Source organism: Pteropus alecto, unplaced genomic scaffold, assembly GCF_000325575.1.
Source record: "Pteropus alecto unplaced genomic scaffold, ASM32557v1 scaffold195, whole genome shotgun sequence".
In the NCBI taxonomy this organism is placed as follows: Eukaryota; Metazoa; Chordata; class Mammalia; order Chiroptera; family Pteropodidae; genus Pteropus; species Pteropus alecto.
In genome coordinates this window covers 3,828,783-3,842,814 of record NW_006438073.1, presented here as the reverse complement: position 1 = coordinate 3,842,814, position 14,032 = coordinate 3,828,783, and the positions used below count along the sequence as shown (strand labels likewise).

Genomic DNA, 14,032 nt, shown 5'->3' with positions numbered 1-14,032 from the left:
TTGGTAAAATTTTTTGATGTGTTTATTAAATTCGAATTGAGGTTTAATGAATATATATTTATTACATTTTAAGGACGGATTTATTTAATAACCAAAATGTCTCTAGTGTGGTTGAGGCAAATAATAGATACTATACAGCAACGAGAACGAAAAACTACAGCTGGCCCTTGAACAATGGGGGCGGGGGATGGTTAGGGGCACCAACCCTCCCGCACAGTCGAATATCCACTTATAACTTTTGACTCCCCCAAAACTTAACTACTAATAGCCTACTGCTGGCTGAGAGCCTTACTGATAATATACACAGCTGAATAACACATATTTTATATGCTGTAAGTATTATATATTGTATTCTTACAATAAAGTAAGCTAGAGAAAAATATTAAGAAAATCAATTGGAAAATATAGTATTTACTGGAAAAAATCCACATATAAGTGGACTCGCACAGTTCAAACCCATGCTGTTCAAGGGCCAACCATGTGTTACGCAACAGCATGGATGAATCTCTAATGTAACAGATGCCAGACGAGAGCCTGCGCTGCATGATTCCACTGATACAAAGTTACAAAGTACACAACACTAACCTATGCTGTCAAAAGTCGGCACAGCGTCTGCTCTGGGGTGGTCGGTGACAGCACCCTTACCAGCCCTTACCCCTGGGGAGGCCTTCTGGGATGGTGGTGATTTCATTTGTCGGGATCTGGGTGCTGGTTATAGAGGTGTGTTCGGTTTGTGGAAATTCAGAGACTTGTACATTTATGCCTTGTGTACTTTCGGTATGTATGTTTTATTTTGATTAAAAACTTCTGTGAAGTTTCTAGCTGGAAACAAAATAAACCACATCTACACTACAGAAACCCATAATTACTAACAGGAACAAACAAACAAATATCTAGGCTAGACTGATAATTAAAAAGCATATTCCATTATACTCTTAATCTATTGAATTGGCATTAAAAGGTAAGAAAACCATTTATATTTTAATAAAGGACAATAAAAGTCAAATTATAGCCAACCGTTACAGCTTTTTTTTTTTCAATTCTAGGGTACATGTACTGAAAAAAAAAAAAACAGAACGAGAAATTCAGCTCAGGGGCTTTTTTCTGCACAATGATACCCAGGCTTTCCTGCAGCATGCTGCTAACCGGTCACGTAAGATAACCGAATGGACAGTCTCTCACATTTGTTACTTTTAATTTCTAAGTGGTCAGCATCTAATATTTTCATTTCTGGGTAAGGGAAAAAGCATTTTGGTCCATTAATTCACCTACTCGCTCCTGGAGGACATTAACCAACTCTGCTATTACGAAGACATGAGTGTCATCAATGTCTTGAATGATGAACTTCTTCCCTAGGGCATTTGACTCATCCAAGTACAGTAGAAACTGCTTCATGGCAGGGTCACTGTAGAGATAAACACATAATGATGAGCTACCTAACTGTCAAGTTAAACCAGGCCCCAAGTGACTAGAATTGAGCACATAGAATTTTTAGGTTTAAAAAGTTGTTATTCTCACTCCCGTTCTGTCTCAAGTGTTAACAACTCATAGATGTAGCTTTCTTTCAGAATTGTTAGTGCAAGTTTAAGAGTAAGAGGCCAATGATAAGGTTTTAAGAATGATTTGTCACTGACAAGTGAAAAAGTAACGTTCAAAGCTTTGTAGTTAATCGGGCATAGAATCACAGCCTCCTTAACCGATTTTAAAAATGAATTTCCTTACTTGTCAGTGACCATTATTTGAAAAGCCAAAGCTTTTCACTATCTTGCCAGTGACAAATTAATGTACAAAATCAGTGAAATCATCGCTTTGACAAAGCAAGGTGTACATTAAGAGTCAAATCTAGGTTCAGCCCTGGCTCTATCACTTACCTGTGTAACCTTAATATGTACTTAATCTCCCAAAACCTCGAAGTGAGCCCACATAAGAAATGTCATGAACATTAAAGGAGAGAAATGCCAAGGATGGCATCTGGTTTGTAGTAGGTACTCAAGTTTTTTTTCCATCCTTACAATTCTGAAACTTGTAAGTCTGAACTATCATTCAGAATCTTTAAAGGCAATCCTAATAAAATCTCTTTGAGAATACTGAGCTCAAAGAAGAGATCCAATTCAATTCTATTTATTTGTGCCTTTACTTTGGAACAAATAGGATAGTCATAAAGGAAAGAGGGATGTAATTTCTTGGATTTAAGAAATAACTCTCATAAAAGTCCTGAATCATGACGAAGGACACTCTTTAGTTCTAATATAATATACAATAATGTGTTTGGCAAAAAAATGAATATAAAAATATCAAGTTGCATACAGATTTAATTTTTACAGAAAAGATAATCTTACACAATCTTTTGGTTTTTTAATGTCAACATCAATTACAAAGATAATTTAATTCAAAAGGTCAGAAAAATTTAATGAACAATAAAAACAAGTTTTACTTCTTTCAAGTACTAACATGGGTAATAAGTGAAGCCAACAAAGGATTTATTTTACTCACTAAATGAGTATGGTTCGCAATATATTAACTATTAAAAAGTCGAGCCTTCCTAATTACTTTCTTACTTTCAACTTACCACTAAAATGATTGTATTAATAATTTACTATGCTGTAAAATTATGTGAATAGATCTACCCACATCAGAATTGACAGATTTTAAATTTAGTTTCTAGTATGTTTATCTTACACTTAGGTTCAGAACACCTAAAGGCTACACTTACTCACTTAGATTCGACAAAATCTGCTATTTTTTGTACTCACTCACTTAATAAATACTTAATGAATACCTATCATGTGCCAGGCCCTATTCCAGTCCTGGGGATTTAGCAATGAACAAAACAATTAAGAACCTTCCATGTCACAGAGCTTATATTCTAGCAGTAGAACTATGATAAACAAACACAAAACCAGAAAAGTAGGATGAGAAATGGCAGTGGTGAAACTGATAGGCTCTTGCAAGTTTAAGTAAGGGAGTAAAGGCAGGCCTTACTGAGCAGGTGACATCCGAGTGAACCGCAGAAGGCGGTGTGGGGGAGAAGCATCCTAGGCAGAGTGAAGAGCCTACAGGTGGCTAGAGACAGGCGCCTGATGGGAGATAGTGGGAGAGAGCTCGGAAAGTTAAAACTGGTTCAGATGATGTAGGACCTTAAAGATGATTTTAAGGACTTTGACTTTTACTAAGTGCCATGTCAATTTACAAATTGAGTTACATTTTAGATGTACGAGTCATACTGCCTGCTGGGTTGAGAAATCTGGAGGTGAGTGAAGGGTGGCGGCAGCAGCAAGGGTGGTGGCAGCAGCAAGGGTGGCACAGGGAGACCAGTGAGGTGACTGCTGTATCCAGGCAAGAGACGATGATGATGATTTGGACCTAGGTGGTAACAGGTAATCAGACGTGGCTGAATTTTAGACATATGTTAAAAATAAAGGCAACAAGATTTCCTAAGACTACACTTGAGCTTTGAAAGAGAGGATTTAAGGAGGCTCTAAAATTCTTAGTTGGAGGAAATGAAAGGATGGAGTTGTTTCACTGAGGATGAGTGTGGGAAGAACAGGTTTGCCGGTAAGATCGCGTTGGTTTTAGGCATGTTACATTTGAGAAGCCTACAGGCACCGACGTGAAGCAGCAGAGTAAGAAGCTGGATATACCATTGTGGATTTCACACAGCGAAGTCCAGACCAAAGAGTAAGAGTCAGTCATCAATGTACGACAGGGGAAGCTACAAAGGGTCCAAGGACCAAGCCTTGGACACCCCGACAACAAAAGGTAAAAACAAATCAGTGACCACTGAGGTAGGAAGAATGCACGAAGAGTTCTGGAAGCTAAGTGAACAAAGGATATTCAGAAAGGAGAATGATCAACTGCGTCAAATGTGGTTCACAGGCATAGTAAGGTAAGGACTGAGGACCAACCACTGGATTCAGAAAGCTGCTGGACCTTGGTGCAAGCAGTTTTGGTAGAGTTGTAGGGAGAAGGCTGACGAGTGGGTTTCAGAAGGAGGAGAGAAATTAAAGTGAACAGAGACAGGTCTGAGAAATTCTGCTACAATGAGCATGAAAACAGAGTGGGAGCTGGAAAGGGATGTGGGACTCAGTTTTTGCCTGGGAGGGGTGGGGACAAATTACAGTATGTTTGTGATACACAGGGAATGATCTAGCAGAGGAAAAAAACTGATGATAAAGCAGGAGAAAAGAGGAAAACCACTGAAGAAGTGTTCTTAAATAGGCAGGAGGGGATGAGATCCGGTTCCCAAGCAGGAAAGCTGGCTTTAGACAGGAGAATGGGCAGTTCCTTCATAGTAACTGGGTGGGGAGGGGGTGGTATATGGACACAGAGCCATGTGAGAAAGAGTCATGGACGTTCTCCTCTGATTGCTTTTATTTTCCCAGTGAAATAGGAAGCAAGGAATCAGCTACAAGTGAAGACATGGAAGTTGTTCGAGGTAAGAGAAATTGAAGGTATGAAATACTAGATTTCATCCATTTTAAGAAGCACATCCCCACCCCGCCCCAACACACACTTTAACAACTCTGAAACTGAGATGAGTCTTAACAATCGAGGAGATATTAGAGTATAACTGGCAGTGATTTTTCTTAAAGGTACATAAAATAATCACTAAGTTTGTAAAATTAATGAAATCTTAGATTTGATGTAACAGCTTTACCAGGAAAGTGGAGAGTAAGTGAACTAGGAAACGTCACGAGCTCGCTGGCTAGCATTCAGGGTCCGCCTGAGTTGAGCGGTCACGAATCTGAAGTGAGACTGCACAGTATGCTGTGCGTTTTCCTCCAGTCCCTGAGAGCTGTGGAGGTCAAGGTTCAGAGAAAGCAGGGAGCTGGATTTAACCAGATTTGGTGAGTGTGACCGAGGAGGGCAAGGGAGTTGAGAGTGTCTTTGAGAAAACAAAAATACTGATGGACTGTGGAGCATAAGCTGGGCAGGGAGGAAAGCGAGGGTGCCGGGGAGGCGAAGGACAATGAAAACGTGAGAGAGTCGGCAGACTACTTCCGGTAGAGCTGAAGAGATTAGAAAGATGGGGTATTTCAGGGAGTGAACTGGAGAAGTCAGATGTCTGGAATGGAGACTCTGAAGAGGTGGCGGCATTGGTAGGGACAGGTCTAGGTCTGACTACGCGCACGAACGGCTGCGACAGGGTGGAGGACAAGCTTATTAGAAGAGGAGGTCAGGGAACTGAGAGGGCAGAGTATTGGAAGGACTATCCACACAGATACTGAACCCACCAAGAATCTGAGAGGAGAGCTACTGAAGAGTGACAGGTAGTCTTCAGGGAAAAACCAAGGAAAGATTTGGGTGTTTGTGGATTACTGCAAAGCACGTGGTTTAGTCTGATGGTGTGAGATTCAGAACGGGGTTCCTATAAAAGAAGAAAGGAGAATTTTTAGAAGCGACAAGGAATAAGGTAGACAACTATCCTAATTCCTCTAACACGTCTTGTACCATTGGGCTGAAAGGAAAAGGGGCCTGGGGAGAGGAGATGAAGCATTCAGAGGAAAGGGCAAGGGCGCAGGGGATCCCGCCACCTCACTAGGTTCTGGAGGGCAGAGTGGAAGGATGCGGGTGGAAGGTGGACGGAATTTAAAAAAGCAGATGTATACAACCATAAGGTAGTGCGCGTCAAAGGGATGAGGGATGGCCTGGAGGGCTGTGACCTTTCGGGTGAATGAAAACAGGAAGGGACAAAACGTACGAGAATGAAGGTCTCCAGGCAGATAACGACATGAGACTGAACGGCAACCACAGCCAGTGATGGATGGGAGAGAATGGGGGGTCTTTGACAGAGACAGATAATGTAATGGTCACAGATTTAAGCAGACAGAGATATAAAATTTAACATTTTCGGTAATTCCTTAATTTTGGCAGTTACACAGAATAAAAAATTAAATTTCTGTAAAGTAGTAAGACTGGATACTGAAAAAATCTCACTAAAGTACACAATTTATCAATTATTGACAAAAAGTAGGCTGTGAAACAAAATGAAAAGGAACTTAATGGGCAATTTGAGAAGGAAGCTGGGAGTAATGAAGTAGGTTGACCAGGGTTCTTTCGGATGACATTTCAAAAGTGGAAATGAGGAGGCCCACAGGACAGGGAACTAAAGCTTCAGCTTCTCTACAACTGCTGTGTTCCTGCTCAGACTCTCTTGAAAAAACTCAATTGTTCTGCTAAAGTCTTTCTGCCCTATACAAATAAAAGGGCAGGTGGGATGGGGTGAAGAACAAAAGGAGAGCAGTTTAAGACCAGACGGGTGTGGGGGACAGACAAAAATCTTCTTTAGTGTTCTAAATCTAGGCTTCTTCCTCCTCTCCCCGAAATCAAGGGACAGGGAGGACTCATCTCTCTTCACATGCCCACCTGACCCTCCAGGCCCTTTTCATCCTGCAAGAATCTCGACATTTTCTATAAAAACCAAACTCAGAGGTTTCTTTGAAGGGTATACCTTACACAACAGAACAAACAATTGTTTTTTTGTTGGCCCTTTAAATTAAATTTCGGGTCTGAATGTAATAGTAATGAGAACAAATGCGGACATTGTGAAAATCGCTGTCCAGAAGTGGTATGTTACTGTCTGAGCTCAGGGTATTCACAGAAGACATCCTTTATTCTAGTAATTGGCTGCTATAAGAGGAATTAGAGATAGCAAAGGTTAAATGATGATAAAGACTATTATGTCTCCAGAACACTGGTAGATGAAATAAATTTACATCACTTCAATGATATAAAAGTTAAAGAGCTGAAACCAAGAAGTGTCCATCTGTGCTTTGAATCGTGTTAGTGTTTTCAAAATTTCTGCCACTTGCTTATGTGGGGGAAGGGAAAAATTCCTCCTTCCCTCTTCTGGTTCTTTTGGCTCGTTGAAGAATCAACATGAGACAGATTAACAGGAGAAAACTGCATTGAACTTTGCGTGCATGGGGACCCCACATATGTGAGAGGTTCAGACAGAATGGAACAGGAGGAATATCTGACATCCTGAGCTCAGGAATGAAGTGAGGCACCTGGGGCTTCGCAGAGATGTTTAGTAATGAGATGTCTGCTCTGCCTATAGGTAGTTCAGAAGAGGTTACTTCTGGTGATAGCTCCTATTATGGGCAAGGCCCCTAATTTAAACTTGTCTATGCAGTTAAGCAGGGGCAGAAGTTTTTCTTGAGCCTACAGGGTCTTGACTGCTTTTAGCTCAAAATAATCTACATACCACAGGCACTTCTTGGGGTGACTCATTCTGAACCCCTACACATAGTATCATTGCTATTTTAGCCATCTCTTTTAACACTTGCATTATATATTAATAGTTTTCTTTAAATTGCTTTTTAAAGAAATTGCTTTATATCAACTTGTAGGTTTAACTTCACCTGGTATGAATTACCAGTCATCTTGAAGTGTTCTATTTTTTTTCTCAAATAAATTAAGCTGGTCATATAAAGACGATTTTTGTGTTCTTTCCCAGCCCCCACCCCCAAATGTGTCTTCCATTACAAATCACCCTGAACACCAGTGCTGTCCCCCATATGTGGGAAACATGGACAACTGACAGGCGAGGTGAGTGACTGGTCAGTGAGACACTGAAATCACTACTTCTGATATCAATCTCCTCAATTAAACTTTCTGAAAGGAAATAGAAAGCAGTTAATTTGACACTGGATTCTCAAATTAACTAAAATATAATCTGTAATAATTCAAAAAGACACTCAAAAGTTTAAGGGACATTTTGTTATGAGTTGTCGAAGGCCTGGAATATCCTGCGTGAATATAGGGCTATTCTACTTCTCCATGGAAGGTCTCTGGGAGAACCTGCTGGCAAGGAAAAAACCGAAACCGGGTTCCCACAAACATAGCTGGTTCAAGTCCTGGGATCAGAGCTAGTGGACAGGAAAAAAGTGTCTTCGCCCTGGAAACAAGGACAGCTATCAAAAAACCCACTGCTAAAAAACCTTAGTCTAGCCCCTATAACATATATTCTAATAAATATTACCCTATGAGGGGTCTACTAGGACAAAGTAAATCAGGCCATCAAGTTAATTGGCCAGATGGATAAAGTTGTCAGCACTGTCTATCCCATCAGATTGATAATCTTGGTTTAGTCAATGGTAAACTATCCTTCCTGATAATAATTAGCTAACAGATCTAATGATACAAATAACTTAAAACTATTTCTCCATAAATTTGTATGTACTGAAAATAGAATGTTTTAGAAAATTGACACTCAATATGAAATGGCTTTGTTCCCTTACATTTCCCTCTTATAAGCCTTTTCCAAAATGTTTTCTCAATTTGAGTTTTGTCTGGCCTGAGATATGGGTGCCTAAGTTAGGGTCCAGCATATTGTAGGTACTCAATGTTTGCTACATGACTAGGTCTTAAAAGAAAGGGTCACCACAGGGGACATTAACTTAACCAGAAAAACAGGACCCAAGTTGCCAATATGACACATAAAAGGTTTTATTGTTACAAAAACACAAAAGAGAACTCAGAAAGCCTAACCCTAAATCTCAGCTCAGCCAACCAAAATATGTATCATTATATAAAATCACTCAATCTCTCCATGTCTTAGGCTCCTAAGTAGTAAGACGGAGACAGTACTTATGTTGCAGGGTGGCTGGATTAGAGAATATCTAAAACAACTTGCTCATCATAGATATTCAAATGAGGAGCAATTAAAATGCCAAGAGTATCTGGGTATGTGGGAGGATGTAGGCAGAGAAGTTCAAATCACCTGGTTCTGTCCGTATGAACAGATATACTATTTCTGTTAGAAAAATATTAACCTGAGATTATATGATATTATTCTACGATTATATGCGTACTTTTTTTTTTTTTAAGTTAACACACTATTATACTTAGATTTGTGTTGGAGAAACTGTCTGCAAAAGGCTTAGTAGCTTGAGCTCTGGAGCCAAATATCATGGTTTAAAAATCCCAGCTTAGAAGCTGTGTAACCCTGAGCAAGTTGATGAATTTCTCTGTGCCTCAATTTCTGCACTGATAAAATGGAGATAATAACACCTGTATCTCATAGGGTTGTCGTAAAAACTAATTGAATATTACAAAGTACTTAGTATAGTATCTGGCAAATGCTCAGTGTTATTTATTAAAGGAATGCAGCACTCATCAATTAATATTGTATCATTGTCCCACACCACTTAAAATGTTTTCAAATATTTTACTAGCTATATCATTTGACTATAAATCTGTGTTACAGTCAACACTTTATTTTTTATTAACACAATTAACTACTTACATTTTAATCCACAGTTCTGATCATTCCTTAGGATCACTTCCTTAAGATAAACTTCTAGAAATGAAATTATTGTGGGATTTAGGCTTAGACTGCCCTCCTTGATTCAATTCTGTTAACAAAATTCATTCAGTAAATAAATATTTACGAAGCACCTCCTATATTTATCTCAGGCACTGTTCTGAGTGCCCATGAGAACCTTAGTAATATGGCCCAGCAAAGCAGCAAAGGCTCACAAGACACACATAAATGCTGGGAAAGAATAGAATGGTTAAACTGGTTTGCCTTAGTTCTTATTTGCTTCTCATACACAATAAGATTTAGAAGCCAAACCCATAAGAATAAGTCTGGTCTAATATTATCTATTTCTCCATATTTTTTACTATTATGCTATAAACTGGTTGGAATCTGCACCTCTGCAACAAATCTTCCTTGCTGAGCCAAACCAAATGTGATAACTGTCACACCAAAGGTCTGCTCTAGCATCTAGAATTGGACAGCCATTTGTAGGACATATGCTGCTTGCTTCGATACTGCTGTGGTTGGCTAGATTTGGGAAAATGCTTGCTGTGAGGCTAGCAGTTGATAGTGGTGAATCCAAATAAAGAGGACATTTTCACCAATGTTATTTTGACATAAAAACACAAATTTATAAGCAAACAAAAATACTGAGCTTTAGGTTTTGGTATTTGATAAGCCTTGGGAGGAATGAATTTTATATCCAAGTACCCTGATTTTTCAATTCACTGATAGTTGGGCCTAAATGGCCACCATTATAACATGGTTTATTTGCTTCTCTACTGTTCTCAAGATCACTTAAAAGGCACTGATAGACATGAACTTTAAATGTGGCAGTAAATTAAGCCATTCTAAGACAGATGTCACATTAAGATTCTCTTTCTGAACTAGGCCATACATGCCCAAGAAGTATTTTGCTGGCTGGCTGGACTGAATATGTGGAAAAGCACTATCTAGGCTATTATATGACCTTGTATGGTGATGTTACTGCAATTTGGAGAATCACTGGGACAATGGAAGTAGTTTTAGGAGATCCCTGTGTGGTTTGCCTATAAACTCCAGACCTATCAAATTCGGTACTCAAATATCCCTAAATGCTTCACAGAATCTATGGATAAGGTAATAAACAAACTCATACTGATGCTGTATTACTAACAATCTTCTCTTTGGCATCAGATACAGACATGATGGAAACAGAAGGATTTTTCCAGTTATTACCCTAACATGTGCACCTGATCATGAGGAGTACCCACCAGCCCTAGCCATGCCCTTTATGAATCTGTTATTTCTCAGGCCTGGAGTCTTTCGGAAGATTTATCTCCGGGAAGACAGTTAACCTTTTGAAAAATTGTTCAGGCTACACTTTAGAATTCACCTTGAAGGGAAAAAATTAGTTTTGCAAAGACAGTATCCACCTACAAAATTTAAGTGGACCTAGTGCAAAACAATCCTCCACTGGGAAATTGGTCATCAAGCCTAAGTCGATTAAACACTTCTCAAACTTTAAGTGCATTTTAAGAAGATGCTCTGTATGCACGATTCTGATTTAGTAGATCTAGGGTGAGGTCTGAGATTTTATATTTCTAACAAGCTCCAGATGCTGCTAGTCTGGAAGAACAAGATAACAGAGGGCCATTAGAGCCCAAGCAGAACTTAGAGGCTTGATAACACAACAGCAAACCAGCAAAGAGCTCACTCAGGAAAGAAAACTAACACCTTGGTTCCTTTTACAAATCTGCACTCTTAGTCCTTATGGAGAAACTGAAAGCCTACCATTGAGATTTTAATGAGACTCTCAGAGTTGTGCTCTTTAAAATGCAGTCCAGTCATATTTTTTCAGATTAAAATATAGGTTTGATATAATCTCAACCCTCATTCCAAAGGGATTACTTTGGAAACAGACTAAATTATTCCTATTCTCAAATAGGCATCAATGACAAAGAAAAAAATGGATATGGGATGAGACTGGGGAAAGCAGCAAGGTAAGTCAACTGATAAAAGAGGCATCATGCATCATTACGAAAGGTAATAAATGGTGTTGAACAACTGTTCAGATATTTGACCAAAAAAAGGGGCTAATTTAGATCTTCAGTTCATAATGTCCCCCTAATAAATTCCAGATGAATGAAACTTTAAACATCAAAAACAAAACAAAACAAAACAAAAAAAACAAAAATACCCCCACAAAAATATAAAAACTCTCCAAGAGAGAAGTGAATACTTATCAAATCCTAGGGGTTAAGGTTAAATTTAAGATAACTGGAAGAAACGAAAGGAAAACAATTTATAGCTTGCATTGCATGTGTATCATATGTGTTAAAAAAATATTAAAAGACCAACCGGAAAATGTTAACTATGACAAGAGTAAGAAAAATGAAGTACAAAAATTTGCCTAGAAGTCTTCTCCAAAAGAAAACAGCAGCGTTCAGATTTCTGAGACTGAGATCTGGTCCCTTTTGCTTTCCCCCAAGTGAATACCTCTCCCTTCCAGCTCTTTGCTTTTTTGACATACCTTCTACTCTTTCACATTAAACAACAAAAATACTAAGAACCAGAGTCCCTTCCTTAGTTCTCAACCCATTTCTCTAGTCCTTGGCTCACTGTCACAACAAAACTCCAGTCTCAACTTCCTCACCTCCCTTTCCCTTTTCAAAGTATACGCCCACTCCCGACTGGCATCTATCCCACCTCTCAATTAAGTTTCCTCCAAAAAATCAATGACCTCCAGTGTGTCATCTTAGTCTCCTCTCTCTCAATCACGTGACACAGCCCACTCACCTTCATGAAACATTTCCTCTTAGCCTCCCCCCAACTTCACTAGCTGTTTTCTTCTGAATTGTTTTTGCTAGTGTCTCCTCTACCCCAACTCTGTATCTGTACTATCCATAAGGTATAGCTCACTAGTCACATGTCACTTCTGAGCACCTGAAATGTGGCTAGTCTGTGAACTGTGCTGTAAAACACACATTGGATTTTGAAACTTTAATATGAAAAAAGACTGCACAATTTTGAAGTCCTAGTATGGACTCTGAAGACTTAGTCTGTTGAAATATTTTGGATATATTGAGTTAAATAAAATATATTAATTTCGCTTGTTACATTTTACTTTCTAAATGGCTACTAGAAAATTTAAGACTACATATGTGGCTTGCTTCATATTTCTATTGGACAGTGCTGCTGTAAATGCCAGAAGTATCCTAGAGTTTGGCCTTGCTCCTTAGACTTGCCATCACAGCAAACTGTACCATTACCTATATAAGAGCTCATATTAGGGGCACAGAAACATAGACAGCTGTGTTGTCAGACAGTGGGAGTATCCACAGAGCAGGATTCCCAGAATTATTGTCATGCAAACAAATGGAGACAGAGCAGGATGTGGGCCAGCAGTTCAAGTTTTCAGACTGCATGATAACTAAGCCAGCCCTACATTAGCTTGCTTTGAGGAACTCAACTCTGCTCATTAAGGCTTCTAGTTTCTCCTCTGAAATGTATGACTGGTGACTAGTTTAAGCAACCTTCAACTGGTTTTTAAATCAGTTTTTTTCTCTCTTTTTTAAAAGACCATAGTTTGTGATGGTAAAGACTTAGGTGGATCCTAAAATTCAAGTCAATCTCTGATGGTTTGAGAACACCAGCACTGTTCCTCTAAAGAGGATTAATCTAACAAATATGCTGTCTCTGAAAATAATGCCAATTACATCAATTCAACAGAGACATTGAAATCTGGTATCAGGAAAAAACTTAGCAATAAAATCTGTTCCACTTGTTATACAAGAAAAATGAAGTTGAAAAAGCTGAAAGACTTGATTCATTCAGAACTTAAAAAACTAATTCTAAAAAACTCATTAAGTATAAAAACTACTAACCATTCTATAAGCACTCCTTTCAAAACGTTGACCATCTTTTCCTCTGACGAAAGATGCAGATGACCTTAAAAATGCTAATGAAAGGAATAAGGTGACAAAATAGTAAATAAACATTAAATATTTAAGTCTATTAACATTAAAGATTGAACATTTAAGGCTAACATTAAGAAATAATACACATATTCTAATCTTTTAACAAAATTAAAATGAGTCTGTTGGAATACTGATGCATAAACCTTACCTGCAAATTCTATTTAATTCTGATGAAAGCAAGCTTCCTAACCACACCAATGTGCCCAACCCGAGTTTTAAAACATTAGTCAAAAGATCTCTCTTCCCAACCAGGAGTATAATAAAAAATAAAGTCTTAGGAGGCAGGAATTACAGAATGGTAACTCTAAAAGGGGCTTTAAAAATTATATATTGAGTCTAATCATCTCGTTTTACAGATGAGAGCCTTTCAAGAGATTAAGCAGTTGCTCCGGGCCAAAGAAAAAAAAGTACAGGTCGCGTCTCTAGTCCTGTGTTCCTTTACCAAATAAATCACGTTCTCCAAGATCTGCGATAGAAAGAACACACCCAGTGCACATCAACTTAATCCTTAAATTTATATCCACCTGGGCGCAGATACAGGCCTCTCCAAAGGAAATTCACAGCCTCATGAGAAAGGGCCCAGAAAGGGTGCAAACACTGCCCTGTAGCCCAGGACCTAAAGGACAGACTTCTGGGCCTTTTCTCCCCCTTCTCTCTTTCTTCGGGACCCCTCCGCCATCAACGTACCCCACTTTCTCCTCTCGCTGGGAGAAGAGACTGCCCGTACCTTCAGCTCACAGACCAAGCAGCGCCGCGGCGTCGCCGACAGAGTGCGCCTGCGCCAGCGACGTCATCGCGTCGGCGACGC

At 39.1% G+C, this 14,032-nt stretch overlaps 1 protein-coding gene across 7 annotated transcripts; it reads right to left on the bottom strand.

The window, feature by feature from the left end:
• GTF2H5 (general transcription factor IIH subunit 5) lies at positions 1–14,028 on the bottom strand. Of its 7 annotated transcripts, none has more exons than XR_003047262.1 (5): positions 13,912–14,021; positions 13,132–13,205; positions 9,251–9,359; positions 5,235–5,368; positions 1–1,405 (listed from the first exon to the last, which is right to left on the bottom strand). XR_003047262.1 is itself a non-coding variant. In XM_025049071.1 (4 exons), the coding sequence occupies exons 2-4, from the start codon at positions 13,132–13,134 to the stop codon at positions 1,225–1,227; spliced, it is 318 nt and encodes a 105-aa protein (XP_024904839.1). In that variant the 5' UTR covers positions 13,135–13,205; positions 13,952–14,028; the 3' UTR covers positions 1–1,224. The 7 variants fall into 7 exon arrangements, 4 of the variants coding, with proteins under 4 accessions (XP_024904839.1, XP_015447397.1, XP_024904841.1 ...); XR_003047263.1 differs by having other exon boundaries at positions 9,251–9,304; XM_025049071.1 differs by lacking the exon at positions 9,251–9,359 and having other exon boundaries at positions 13,952–14,028.
• Positions 14,029–14,032: the final 4 nt, after the last annotated feature.

What these genes read in the sequence shown, in the direction of transcription:
- GTF2H5 (XM_025049071.1), bottom strand. An exon ending in GCTCTCCTCTCAGATTCTTG is followed by an intron (nt 1,406 to 5,234) that starts GTGGGTTCAGTA and finishes TTATCTCTACAG; the next exon opens with TGACCCTGCCATGAAGCAGT.